Here is a 14,512-nt window from a genome sequence, read left to right as displayed (position 1 = left end):
TTAATTGTATTAAAGTGATGGGATGTACAAAGAGTAGAATTGTTGATGGATTAGTAGTTAATATGAAGAAAAATAATTTACCTCTCAGTGGAAGATCTGGCAAATGTATTTTAATTGAAGGAAATGTGAAGGATTCTTCCATTATTTCAATTTTAAAACAAAATGAGATTGACATTATATTTTGCAATGGAGAAGTAGAAGAAAATTTAGCTATTGAAATGAGTAATAATGGAATAATATTTATTTCCCAAATTGACGATAGTAACCTAAACAAAATATCAGATATTTGCGGTATCACACCAATACCAATTTTAATTTTAGAGGAAATGTTAATTGATGATTTCATTTCTAAAGTTGATTTAGAGTCAATAATTGGATTAGATTATGAGGAAGCTATTCATCATGATGGAATGGTTAAATATGTAGCTATTTCGAATCATAGTGGGGAAAAATCACCGGTTATTACTTGTATCTTGAATTCGAATTGCTCCAAAGTTGAACTATTAGAGGAAAAGTATTTTGAATGTCTGGTTTTCCTTATTAATTCACTAAATAGTGGAGGATATCAAAAAAGCAAGCTCCATACACTAGTTTATTGTTTGAGAGATGTTGAAAATATTGAAACTCAACCATACCACTCAGAATTGAATTGTTGCTTACGAGATATTATTTGGTTTGGTATTTCTTCATCTGGTTATGATAAGAATACCTGTTGTAAAATTACGGATAATGTTAAGGAAGGTGATTATGTAGATCCTCAATATTTACACCTTTCTAATCCAACAGATACCATTTCTCTGATCAACTTGTTTGATATGGTACAATCTATTATGAAATTTTATCTCAGATCAGATATTGTTTTGGTCAATTAGCATGTCATATTAATAATTAACTCTGAATCTTGGTTTTCTTCATTGCTTTCTGTTGTTGGAGATACATCTTGCTCTTCCTCTTCTTTTTGAACCTGTTGTTCAACATCCTCAATGCTTTCTTTAACTTCCTCTACAGCTTTTGGTACTTCTGTAATTGCTTCTGTTTGTTGAATAGGATGTGTTTGTTGTACAACTTGATTTGGAAAAACTGGCTGGATAGTTGGATTATTTGGTGTGGCAGGTCGTATTGGTTGAAAAACGTGACCTGGCACTTGTTGACTGACAGGGTATCCAAATTGTGGGCTTCCTGATCCTTGATTAATTTGATTAACTGGCATGAATGGAAATGGTTGATGTGGCATTTGCATCATTTGCATCAATTGACTGTTTGTTGGTGGCACATAAACATATTGTAATGGCTGGCCAGGAATCTGCTGACCATATGGCATTTGGAATGCTTGAGGGTATTGATAAAATGAAGCCATTTGAGCTGGATCATAAGAGGGATAAGGAAATGGTATTGGAATAAATTGTGGCGTTTGGGGTGTTTGTACTTTTTCTATTGTCTTTTCTTTTGCTACCTTCTCTGGTTCTGTGGTTTTAACCTCTTCTTTTTCATCCTCTTTAGTTGTTTCAGAATTATTCCCATCACTCATGGACTCTTCTTCCCCGGTTTTCTCCTCTTCTGTTAGGTTTTTCTTTTCCTCCTCTTCCTTTTGCTTTTCTTCCATTTCCTTCTGCAATCTCTTCTTCTTAATTTTAGCTTTCATAGCCTTAATGGTCTCTGATTCTTCTTCCACTCTATTTGGTGTTTCTTCCAAACAGTCCTCTTGAGACCATACCTTTTTACTATTCCTGATACGAGTATCAAGATCATCTCCTTTAAAGTTAATTTCCACTGGCTCCACTTTGTCAATAACAATGATCAAATCTTTCTTCTTTGAATGTCTCTTGTGTGTGAGAAGCTTTTGTTTCTCCATAACCTCTTCCTTCAATTCTTGTGAATAGACAGGAAGTCCTTCCTCCTTCAAGCTTTCAACATAGGATTGCAAAAAGCTTAAAGAAGAATCCACTTTTGTATTTTCTTCAGAATAAATTAATTCATCCAAATCATTCAAACTCTTTGGATTGTCAAATTCACATAAGGACATTAATTGATACGTTCTTTCAAATACATCTTCATGTCTACTATTTTTCAGTGGTAGTAGGGCAGAGGTGATTCTTTCACCAAGGTCGTCTGGACTTTTGATTTTTAAATATACTTCCATGGATGAACTAATGATACAACTCTTCAATCTTGAATCAAAGTATAGTGATGAGTTTATCAAGCTCAAGAAGAGTTCAATAATATTCTCTTTGGATGGCTCTTCCTCATTTTCCTTGTGGTCATCTACATAAGAGCTCAATCCTCTCAACACATAAACTATTACAGTAAAGAGACAATTAGGAAATAATTTCGAGTCAGTATAAACTTGATCGTATAATAACTTGTAATACCTCTCAATTATAAAAGGTCCCAGCTCTTCATCCAGTTTAGTTTCATCTAAAATATTTTTTACAATAATATTTACAACTTGATCCTCAATAAGGGGTTGGTTTTTTGTGTTCTTTTCGTCTCCTACTGCTTTAAGAAAGTCAACAACTATTTCCACATACCAATAGTAGTCATCAGTGAACCTATCAAAAATATTTCTAATATTTGCTACCAACTCCTCAGCCATAAAAATATCATTCACAGAAATTACATAGGCCAGATATTTGATTAATCGATCGAGAATTGTCTTTGTATTGCTTTGATTGGCCATTCGTGTTAGCAATCTTGAAGTGAGTTTTTGAATTGTTTCGTCATTACTACTCAGAGAATCGATAATCATTTCTTGGTGGAGGGCCACCAATTCAGTATTATATCTCAGCACCATTCTTAACATTTCCAAGGCTGTGTATCTAATGTTGGGTACTTTCATGTCATTATTCCAAATGAATCTCGTTACAGAATCGTAAATAAATTGCAGCATGTGTTGTGAAGGATAGATATTGATTGCTGTTTTCACACACTGAAACATGATTGCAATACCAGTTGCATTCTCTGCTCTTTCAGCTTTTTTGTAAGCTGTCCGTATCAGCTCGTACAGTTCTTGGCTGGTACTCTTGTTTTGTCTTCCCAACAATGTGAATACCTGAAGGATTTTTATCTGAAACCATGGAGCTGGTAATTTTGAGTACATGTAATCCTGCTCAATATTGTATTCTATAATTTGATTGAAAATCGAGACAACATAGGATGTCAATTTTAAAACTTTTGGATCAATTGTCTTTTGACCTTGACTTTCGGTGGAGGAAGAATTTTTCTTCTCCTTAATCAATCTAACATGACAATCAGCAACGTAATCTGAAAGGAAACAAATGGTTGCTGATAACACCATTGGATCAAAATCATTTAACATTGTGTCAATATATTGTAAATAAGTTCCATTATAAGATTCTACATCATCACTTTCCTCCTTCTCAATATTGTAGAATGCGTGCAAAGTTGAGATTGCCTTCTTTCTCACCTCTGACCTCTGATGTTTCAATAAAGGAATAACAAATGGTAATACAGCAGGTATGGTTTCATAATTCAATAATTTTGAGGCAGCAATCAATGCTGAAAGTACAATCATATATCTCTTACTCCTCAAATCCTTCTGAATTGAATTAATAATCAGTAGAATCATTTCATGTTTCCTATGTAATATCAATCCAGCAGCCAAATAAGATAACCTCTTCTCATATAAAGTCAAATCATTCAATGCAATAAAGTTAACCAAATGAATTGATCCGAATTGATCAATAGAATGTCCCAACATTTCACAATATATTAACCTCAATAAGACATCCTTCATCTCCAATCGATTATTAATTAATAGAGGATCCTCCAATTTTTCCTTTAAGGCTTCTTTCATCGATAGCACAGTTTCATTCTCCGATTCTCTACATCTTGTCTTTCCAATCTTTGTGATGAAGGCAGCAAATTCATCAGAGACAGCATCACTCGTTGATTGTGCCAACAAGGCAGTATTGGAATTTGATGATGATTTGTTATTTGTTAAGGTATCACTCACAACTGAGGTAACCAAATTCAAATCCAATGCACTTCCCAATGTGCTTCCTAACCAATTGATCATTTTTTTAATGAATGTAGTAGGATGATCATGCTGAAATATATATTGCTTACTGTACGGTGATGATAATGATGAGGTCATACTGCAGCTTTCAACTTCGGAGGAACAACTTTTGAGTTTGTTTTCCATCACTTCTTGATGAAGGTTCTTATCATCATCGGCTTATTAAAAATTGATTAAAAAGATAAAAATAAAAAATGTCTTCCTATCAACAACAACAACAAGCTAGAGGACAACCAACAAATCCCCTGGTTCAATCCAAAGGAAAAGAACCATTTGTATTTCTAAAGGATCCAAATTCTATTAAGGTGGAAGGAAGTACATCTGTTGAAAAAGTAGCAAAAATTGGACGATATATGTATCAATGGCAAAGTGATAACATGTATGAATTACAACCCGAAGACAATGTTGCAAGAATGAGATTGGCTGCAATTAATTCTAATAATATTTTGAAATCCCTCTCTGTTGCTACTCTTGTTTCATGGGTTGCTACAGCTGGTCATAGAAAGGGAATGTACTATTATCCCCTCCGTGCCTACATCATCAAGAATATTTGTAAAATTAGGCCTTGGCGTACATTGAATCCATTCGCTTCATTTGCCGTTCAAGCAGGTATTTTCGCCTATGCTCTTGGATATATTGGAAACAAGAGAATGGAAACTTATACATATACTTTCTCTCAAGTACAAACACCATATGGTTATCAACTTAGAAAGCTTTTGGCACAAGTTGATGATCCAAAACATAGATACAGTCCAGGTGATTTGACTTCTGCTCGTGATTATGATGCGGATTTTGAAAGAAAGGTTGCTGACTTAATTAACAAACCAGCACATCAAGCCAACACTGATGCTGAACATCGTGGTGAAAATTCATCTCAACAACAAGAAAAGACCACAGTCATTCCACCAAGATACCAAAGAAAACCAAGAATTAACAGAGCAAGTTATTCATGGGAAGAAAAACCAGTGAAACATGAGGATGATATTCACAATAATGATCAACATTATGACGATGAACACAAGGAAGATGATGACCGTCACTAGATGAATCAAAAGTACTTGAAAAATTTTACACCATTTACCGAGGTGTTTGTACAAAGATTTAGGAAGGGTTAATATAATTGCCAAGGTGAATTCAAATTAATTGTTTTCACTATCAGCACACACATTTTAAATTGCTAGAGAGGAGTTGTTTCCAACGTAATTACCACATGTTCAAACATTTTTCAGACTAAACTTATGTTGATAAGAAAAATAAAACCTTTCAACATTTTCAAACTAACCGTGACCCTTCCTCTTTCACAATATTTCACCTAACCATCATGAACATTGTTCAAAACATTTCATTTTCCTACACAATCTTCAATAATAAATTCCACTTTCTCTGATTTTTGTGTTGGGTTAAAATCTTCCTCTTCTCGAGTGAAAAAAAATGTTCAACCAACCAATGTCCTCACCACCTCAACACTCTCCCACCAATAACAATAATGTCTTCAACAACAATAATAATAACGGAACGGTGGTACCTGATGGAAGTGTTGGTGGCGCTGCAATGACTTCCAATGTTGCTCTCAACCCAACAACAAACTTACAAGTCGTTAATGGTTCAACTAGTAATAATAGCCTAGTAACCATTCCAACCAATTCATCTTCATCAACAACAATGAACGTTAATGGCGGTGCTGCTAATCTTTCTGCCTTTAATATACCCAACATTCCATCATCAGCAACAGCCTCAACATTGAGTAACATTCCAACAACAATTGGTAATAATAACAATCAAGTAGGGGATAATATTTCCCAATTTATGCTTTCAACAACAAAATCTGTCCTTTCGAGCATGTCTTCTCCAACAATGAGTAGTAACAATCAAAATGCTCCTTTACTTCCTTCTCCATCATCAATTCAAGGATTGTTGCATAATAGTATCAATTCGAACATTAATGCATTGAATAATAATGTATCACAAACAACATTAGGTGGGATTAGTCAATTGTTGAATCCAACTACTGTTAATTTCAATCAACAAACAAGTCATCAAATTTCTATTCCATCCATGAATACAGCTAATCAAAATTTCACAAGTCAATTGAATAATAATGTCGGTGTAGTTGATCAACAAAGTAATCAATGGATGAATTTTAATCAATCTTCCAATAATTATCAAACACAAAACCCATCAAGTGTTCTCTCCATGAATCAAAATCCACAATTGAATGTTGTCAACAATGCAAACTCAGGTCTCGTAAACAACTTGTTGAATAACCAACAGCAAACTACCAATATAGAATTGTTTAATATGCTATTGGCATCTAATGGAAGTAACATGAACAGTTCAATTGATATGAACAATAATATCTATAATAACAATAGTAATGTCAACACCATGTTCAATAATGGATTAATTCCAACAAACAATATTAACCCAATGAACAATATTAACATTTCGAATAACATTCCAAACTCACCACCTATGAATAATAGCTGGAAGTCTATGGAAAATCCTGTATTAAGCCCAAATTCCTATAATAGACAGAACCAATTTACCAACCAAAATTTTGTCAACCAACAAATCCCTTCCATGAATATTTCTAATAACAATATGAGCAAATTCAACCAACCAAATAATTTAAATAACCAAAACATGTTTGGCTCATACAACATGAATAATATGAATAGTATGAACAACATGAGCATGAATATGAACAATTCTATGAATCGTGGCATGGGTCAACAAATTCAATTCCAAAACGTACAATTCCCACCAGTTAATAACAATCTAAGAGAAATAGTTTTCGAACAATCGGGATATGCAAAGAAGAGAAGAGATAGCTCAACTCCAAGTGCTAGCACAACACCAAGTAAGAAATCCAACACATCCAAAAAAGAAAAACCAACTCCCCAAGCTAAAACCCCTAAAACTCCTAAAACTGCTCAAACAAAAACCCCTCAAACAAAGGAAAAGCCAATTGCTAAACCATCAGTTCCTTCATCAAGAATTGATATTTTGAAACCTCTCCCAGATAGAATTATTTATTACATTTTACATTTTCTTCCTTCTTTCCCAGATTATGGATCTTTCTGTCAAGTTTCCAAGAGATTTTCAGAAATTTGTCAAGTTGCATACTTGCAATTAGATACTCTTTATTTGAAAAAAGTTTCAGGTGTCAGTAATGCTAAAGGTGCCATTAACAGATTTTATAGTATGAGAGAAGATTATATTGAAGATGTGGATGTTATTTCAGTCCGTAGACAACTCGTTTCAAAAGAAAATGATCCAAATAAGAGAAAGTCAAAGTTGGATAACCTTAAAGTTGAAAAGAAAGATGTAACCAAACTGGTTTTAAATCAAGTCAATGTTGATAACTTTAAAAAGTTATTCGAGAATTCATACTTGTCCGAATCTTTGAAAGATTTCACACTAATTGGCCAAAGGTTCAACTCTAATTCTTTAAAACAATTCTTTACTTCACTTCCAAAAGAAGTTGAAAGTGTTACACTTATAGGATGCTTGTTCACTATTGATCTTCCTTTTGCATATTATGCAAGTTTGAGAAAAGATATTTCTCCAAAGATGGAAATACTCTTCAGTGAAATTGTGGTGGTAGGTGCTGCTTCCAACGATGAAAAGTCCAGAAAGAATAAGAAAAAGAAATTGGAAGAAGAAAACCCTAACCCTTTCATTCCAACTTGGATGACTGTACAGGAACTCAAAGATTCTGTAACTGTTGATACATTGAAGAAGATTCAAAATCTTGGATTGGATTTATTGACAGATAGTATTTGTGATGGTATAAGTGGAGCTTGTGCCGCTTGTAGATATGGAGATATTGATTGCGTAAACTATGTGCTCAGACTGATTAATGCTGAATCTATTTCACCATCTGTGAACATGATTTATCAAACCCTATTGTTCAACAGGAAGAATCTCTTACCAATTATTAACAAATTTGTTGAAATTTTCCCTCGTAACTTATTACTTTCTGCTAGATTTACTACTGCTCAACAAAAGCAAAGTAAATCCAAGCCAACCACTTCTGAAAAGCTAAATTATTCATTCCAAAGTTTGTTGAGAGTTGATCAATCTCCATCTGAACTTCCAACTATCAGCAAACAATCCATCGAAGATAGACAATTAACACCTTACCTCTGTGCTTGTGCTTTTGGTAGTTTGGAAATTTGTACTCTCATTTCACCAGAACCAGTTTTACAAATTGACACTGATTCAAATACAGGACTTCATCTTGCTTGCATGAACGGAAATATTCAAGTTGCCAAGTATTTAATTGAAAAGAATCATTCTTTGGATGCAAAGAACAACAAGTCACAATCAATTTTGCACAGTTTAATGTTGTGTCCACCAGAAAAAGACTCTGACGATCTTACAATTTGTTTGCAAATGGTATTGGATAGGCTTGCACAAAGAGGAAATTTAACAGGCATCTTGAGTGCACGCGACCTTCTTGGAAACACATGTTTGCACTATGCAGTTGAAAATAGACATAGCGGAGGTGTAAAACTACTCTTAGATTATTATTCAAAGGGAGATTATGTTGAAAATTACTTGAAGATTGCTAATGCCAAAGAAATGACACCAATCTTACTTGTCTTCTTTAACAATGCTCCTAGAAATGACAAGACTGCCAACATTCTCATCTCTTTGATGAATAATAACTTTGAGAATAACTTTAAAGAGTTGATAATTAGAAAGGATGAAGATGGTGATGTTATTAGTTCCAAGACTATTTTCACAGAAATTCTTGAATCCGAATCATCATTTTCTACTTCTTTCCTCAATCAATATCTTTCTGTTATGCCAGAAAAGAAGGATTCTATTTTGAATTACTCTCCAGACAGTAGTTCTGCTTCTTTGATCTATTATTGTGTATCCTTACCTAAGGACACAACTTTACTTGTTAAATGGTTAATTGCCAATGGAGCTAACGTTCAACAATTAGATTCAAGTGGAAAAACTTTCTTGCATGTAGCTATTGAGAAGGAATCAATAGAAGATTTAGACAGTGTGATTGATAGTCTTTCTTTGATCTTGTCTGCTGAACAACTTAAACAACTCATTATGACTCAGGATAAGGAAAAGAAATATACAGTACTTCACCAATGTGCAATTTCAGACAAGTATGCCAAGTCATGTGCTAAATTAATTTCTGTCGGAGCAGATCCTCTTGCACTTGATGCTGAAAAGAATACACCACTAATGGTCTCTATCAGTTTTGCTAACTATGATGCTTCTCAGTACTTGTTAACAAATGAGTCCAAGAATTTCGTTAATGGAAATAATGTTTCTCCAATTATCCTACTTTTAAGAAATTCCAAAGATTTAAAACACTTCTTAAATGAAAAAGAGATTAATCAAGCAGATTACAATACCTCTATTGAAAAACTTGAAGAGTTAGCCATGAAAATGTTGGAATCTGGAGTTGATATTGCAAGTGATACTATTCTAGATTATGTAGATGAGGATAGACCAAGCGCTTTGATGTTAGCTATTGAAGGAGGTTTATCAATGGAGATTATTACCAAGATTGTTGAACATCCAGATGTATTCATTAATCATCAAACCGCCAAGTCACTTGTGACTCCTCTCCATGTTGCATGTGAAGAAGGTTATTCTGAAGTTGTTACTCTTCTCATTCAGAAGGGAGCTAACATTTTAATGCCTGATAATAATAAGGCTATTCCTATTGTCTATGCCATAATTCATTCAAATAGTGAAGCTATAGAGTTGATTCTCCAACACATTGACTCGTCATGTAAAATTAGAAAGGAAGCACCTAATGCTGAAAAATTGCTTGAAAGAGCTAAATTCTTTATTAGAGACTTGCCAGTTGAATGTTTGGAATCATTCATGTTACAAGCTGTTTCTGAAAATATTTTGGTAGATTTGCTAAATAGAATATTATCTTTGAGAATGGAGCAAAGAAATACGTCAATAGAAAAGGATAGAGATTACAAGATCTTTACTGACCAAGGTGCTAGTGTTTTGATGGTTGCTTCTCAAGAAGGAAAGCTTGAAGTTTTCAAATCATACTTGGAGTACATGTCCACTTTTGAAACATTCAATGGTGGAGAGTTTTCAGAAATTAGTGAAATTCTCAAACTAGGCGATCAATCCAATGATACTCTCGCTCACTATGCCTGTATGGCTCCTGATAATAATAAGAGTACAGCTGCTGTTATCAAAGAAAAGTTGGCTATTTTGGAAATTCTTCTCAAATATAGCGCATCATTGGATATTCAGAATGATGAAGGTAACACTCCATTGCATATTGCTTGCAGAGAAGGATTTACCCCTCTCGCCAAATTCCTATTGAAACAGGGATGTGACAAGAATGTTACTAATAATGATGGAAATACACCAGATACACTTGCTGATGATGGAGGCCATTATGATTTATTGGCAGCTTGCTTTGATGAGGAAGTTCCTGAAAAGCCAGCCAAAACTAAAACCTCCAATAGAAATAAGAGAGGTACAAAGAGAAAATCATCTTCAGAGTCTGATGATGAATTCGTTGCGTCAGATCAAGATGCTGATTCTGATGAAGAATCAGATGAGGATTCAGAAATGTCAGATGACGAAGCTCCAACAAAGACCATCCCAAAAAGAGCAACAAAAATAAAAAGAGAAATGTGAGCTAGTGTTATTTAATAAACTATTATATTTATTCATCATCATCTTGATTGTCAGCATCGTCAGAGTCTTGTGGTTTATCTTCTTTGGGTGTTTCTTCAGATCCTACTTCTTGTGGTGGATCCTTTTCATCATCCTCATAGAATTCCAAAGCATCTGGATCCGATTCCTCGTCTAATTCTTCATTCCTTGCCTTCTTAACTTGTATCAAACTTTCTCTGAATGAGACTAAGTTGGCCAGCCATTGGAATAGCAAGAACGCAACCGTCGATTGTTGTTTTACAGTTTCGAGATCCCACTTTGACATTATATTTTGAATTCTTCTAAACCTGGTTGGTTGATTGAGGCATGTTACAGGATCTAGAGCTATTAATTTTCTCATAAATGTAGTTGGAGTTCCTATTTTATCCTTAACCATATTCCAATCTTTAAGGTCTCTAGGGTTCTCTCCTATGGCTAATAATACAGCTTTAATTATTCTAGGTACACAAGTTGGTGGTCTAAATGCCTTCTTGATTAATGTAATTCTATCCTTTTCTAACTTGGTGATAAATTCCTTTGATGCTTCGAACATCTTTTCGTGAACAACTCTTTCTTTTTCAGCAAGAGCTTCTGAATGTTCCTTAGCTTCATTTTCTTGTATCTTTTGATCAACAGCTGCTTTAGACATTAAATCTTTCCAAATTTGTTCCAAAGCAACAACTTTTCTTTGTTCACTTTCCTTATCCTTTCGTTGTCTGTGAATAAAGTCTCTGACAACGTTTTGTATTCTTTCCACAGCTTTTTCCAATAATTTTCCTTTTGTTTCCATCCACTCCTTAAGAATTCTCTCATTTTCCTCTTCTTGTTTCCTTCTCTTTTCCCGCAATTGTTCTTTTTGTTGTTGATGAAGCATCCATAACCCCAGATACTCTATTGGATCCTGAGGCTGAGCTTCAATACATTCGGCAATTCCCTTAGCTAATAATGGAGCAACAGTCTCCTTCAGATATTGGGCCATTTTTTTTAAAGTTTGTTTTTTGAGGGAGGTTGATAAAAAACGAACAAATTGTAGTTTTTGGCGCCAAACAATTTTTTGCCTTTAAAACAATTAGTTTGAAAATATTTTTTTATTTACAATTCTGTTAATATAAAATTTACAAGAAGGCATCTCTTTTACGTTTTCCTGAACTATTCTTCCTTGTCGATGATTCCTTTTCCAAATAATCTTCTTTTTGTCTTGCATGTACATCTTTGATATTATCCATATTGACATCTTCTGAGAATTCAATTTTTAAGGTTCTGCCATACAAGTGACTATGTTTGAGAGCTTGGTAGGCAGCATGACATTCTTTTGGTGAGACAAATTCAATAAAAGCGAAACCTCTGTGAGAGTTTGAACCAACCTTCTTTGGTAAACGAACTGTTTTAACTTGACCATAGGCACTAAACAATTGGAGTAAATCTTGACGAGTAGCTTCGAAAGCAACGTTTCTGACAACCAACTTTTTGAAGGTAACAGTAACACCCTTTTCTTCATCCTTGAATGAAACATCTTGCTTTTTGAGTTTTGGTTCTGTTGAAGTCTTTACATTGGATTGAATATTTGAGTAGTGAATAACTAGGATGTGGTTATCTAATTGGGCATTGTGTAATTCCTCGTGTGCTTTAACAGCTTCTTTAACATTGTTAAATTCAGCGAAACCAAAACCTTTGCTTTTACCATTTTCAACAACAATACGAACAGATCTTGGATTATAACTCTTGAATAATTCTCTGAGACTGTCTTCAGTTGTCTTAAAGTTAAGATTTTTGATAAAGAGGACGGTGGATTGTTGATTATCGTCACCTTCATCAGCAACTCTAACTGGACCTTCCTTCTTCTTTTCTTCCTTCTTTTCTTGCTCTTCCTTCTTCTCCTTCTTTTCTTCTTCTTTCTTTGGAGGTAAAACACCTTCTGGAGCCCATTGAAGATAGAGTGGAACATTGTAAAAATTCTTATAAGCCAAGTGAGTGAATGCTTGTCTTGCTTCAACTGGTTCATAAAATTCAATGAGAGCAATGGTTCTTGATGATGGAATAATTAGTCTGGAAATTCTTCTTGTTTTGAAAGCAAAGAGATCATAGAGTTCTTGTTTCAGTTTTTCAGTATTTTCATTGAATGGAATATTCTTGACGAGGATGGTGGTTCTAGATTGTTTGACTTGGTTAGCAGGCTTATTCAATAAATCCAAATTAATACCGTGATCTTGGAGTTCTTCCTTAGTTTGTTTGATAAGTTCAGTTTCTGCCAAGGCCATCCTCACAGCAGCATTATCATCTACATTTGAAAAATCCTTGTTATTCATCAATAATTCGCTCTTTGATACACCTAGTTGTCTACTCATACTTTCCATGACAGTATTAGTGGCCATATGTGTTGCATTCCAATTATGTGATGATCCAGCTTGTTCTCTCAATTTCTTGAGTTGTTCTCTTTTGAATTTTGATTTACCCAAGAACATATTTTCCTTCTCTACATTAAAGTTTGGCTTCTCCTTAGCTTTGGCAATGTGAATCATTCTTCCTTGGAAGATTGAGTTATGGAGAGCCTTTTTGGCCTTGTCAGCATTTTCTGGGATCAAGAAATGAACAAAGGCAACACCTCTTGAGATTTTGGTTTCATTATCAATTGGAATGTGTAATTCGGAAATTTCACCAAATGGTTCAAATAATTCCTTCAATTCGTCTTCTGTTGTTGTAAAGTGCAAATTGTAAACAAACAATCTTCCAGTATCTTCATCATCATTCTCATCAAAATATAAAACGTCTTCCTTTTCTGCAGGTTCTATCTTTGAGTCCTCTTCACGTTTCTTCTTTGTTGCTGATTCGTTATTATCGTCCTTCTCGTTTATAATTTTATCCTTCTTTAATTGATCATCAAATTCATCTTCAAGATCGTTTTCCCAAAATTTAGGAGCTGATGCCTTTTTCTTTCCGACATTAAGAAATTGGTCCACTTCTTCATTAACGTCCTTCTTTTCAAAAGTACTCGATTTAACACCTGATGCTGATGTGGCTGCTTTAACATTTGAATGTTTACTCCTTGGAGCATCTAATCTCGAATCATTATATGGCAAAGCAAACTCCACAATAATTTTAGCCATACCAATAAAAGTTTGATGTCTTTCATTGATAGCATGTACAGCTTCCTCGTGTTTCTTATATCCTATATATCCAAAACATCTACTTTTACCAGTCTTGGTTTGCATAATCTTGGCATCGGTTACTTGTCCAAATTCTTCAAATAATTTTTTGAACTGTGAATTTGTTACATGTGATGGTAATCCTTTGACAATTATTCTCGTTAATTTTAATTCCTTTCCGATTTCCATATTCTTCTTTGATGAAATTTCATCGGAGGCAGAATTTCTTCCTTCACTCATCATAACGTCCTGGTCATGGCTCATTTTTTTTTCAGATTCAAAATCATTTTGAAAGTTTATTTTTAAATTAAAAATGTTTTAAAAAAACTAACACCTTGCAAGAGAGCTTTATGACATTTTGGAAGTGACAGATATTGGAACCAACTAGTAGCAAGATAACACTCTATCAGTACTCTAATATGGCCATTCAATGCATGCATTATACGACCACACTCTTGGAAATTCACTTGTTTCTTTCTGTACAATCTCCTACACTCCTCTGTGCACTCCACGCTCATGAAAATCACCAATTTAGAAAGAAAAAAAAAAGAGATAATATCTTTTCAGCAACCCTACTTTATAGTATCCATCTTTTATTGTACTGTTGTGGAGGGAAGGGGTCGTAATTTTAATCGTTTATTGTGGAGCGGCTTTTTAGCCTTAA

At 34.2% G+C, this 14,512-nt stretch overlaps 5 protein-coding genes across 5 annotated transcripts; 2 read left to right on the top strand and 3 right to left on the bottom strand.

The window, feature by feature from the left end:
- Positions 1 to 868: 868 nt before the first annotated feature.
- On the bottom strand, positions 869 to 4,036 carry NAEGRDRAFT_65439 (uncharacterized protein; the record flags this gene model as incomplete). Its single annotated transcript, XM_002679155.1, has 1 exon — positions 869 to 4,036. One exon carries the CDS (start codon positions 4,034 to 4,036, stop codon positions 869 to 871), a length of 3,168 nt encoding a protein of 1,055 aa, XP_002679201.1.
- Positions 4,037 to 4,230: 194 nt separating this feature from the next.
- Positions 4,231 to 5,310, top strand: NAEGRDRAFT_79070 (uncharacterized protein; the record flags this gene model as incomplete). Its single annotated transcript, XM_002679289.1, has 1 exon — positions 4,231 to 5,310. The coding sequence occupies one exon, from the start codon at positions 4,231 to 4,233 to the stop codon at positions 5,077 to 5,079; it is 849 nt and encodes a 282-aa protein (XP_002679335.1). The 3' UTR covers positions 5,080 to 5,310.
- Positions 5,311 to 5,467: 157 nt separating this feature from the next.
- Positions 5,468 to 10,700, top strand: NAEGRDRAFT_79069 (ankyrin repeat domain-containing protein; the record flags this gene model as incomplete). The annotated part of the gene is made up of 1 exon (XM_002679288.1): positions 5,468 to 10,700. The coding sequence occupies one exon, from the start codon at positions 5,468 to 5,470 to the stop codon at positions 10,685 to 10,687; it is 5,220 nt and encodes a 1,739-aa protein (XP_002679334.1). The 3' UTR covers positions 10,688 to 10,700.
- Positions 10,701 to 10,881: 181 nt separating this feature from the next.
- NAEGRDRAFT_65436 (uncharacterized protein) lies at positions 10,882 to 11,684 on the bottom strand (the record flags this gene model as incomplete). Its single annotated transcript, XM_002679154.1, has 2 exons — positions 10,882 to 10,982; positions 11,174 to 11,684. 2 exons carry the CDS (start codon positions 11,682 to 11,684, stop codon positions 10,882 to 10,884), a joined length of 612 nt encoding a protein of 203 aa, XP_002679200.1.
- A 92-nt stretch (positions 11,685 to 11,776) lies between these two features.
- On the bottom strand, positions 11,777 to 14,112 carry NAEGRDRAFT_79068 (RNA binding domain-containing protein; the record flags this gene model as incomplete). Its single annotated transcript, XM_002679153.1, has 1 exon — positions 11,777 to 14,112. One exon carries the CDS (start codon positions 14,110 to 14,112, stop codon positions 11,821 to 11,823), a length of 2,292 nt encoding a protein of 763 aa, XP_002679199.1. The 3' UTR covers positions 11,777 to 11,820.
- Positions 14,113 to 14,512: the final 400 nt, after the last annotated feature.

This window comes from Naegleria gruberi (genome assembly GCF_000004985.1).
Source record: "Naegleria gruberi genomic scaffold NAEGRscaffold_14, whole genome shotgun sequence".
Classification (NCBI taxonomy): Eukaryota; Heterolobosea; class Eutetramitea; order Acrasida; family Naegleriidae; genus Naegleria; species Naegleria gruberi.
This window is presented reverse-complemented; position numbering and strand designations above follow the sequence as displayed.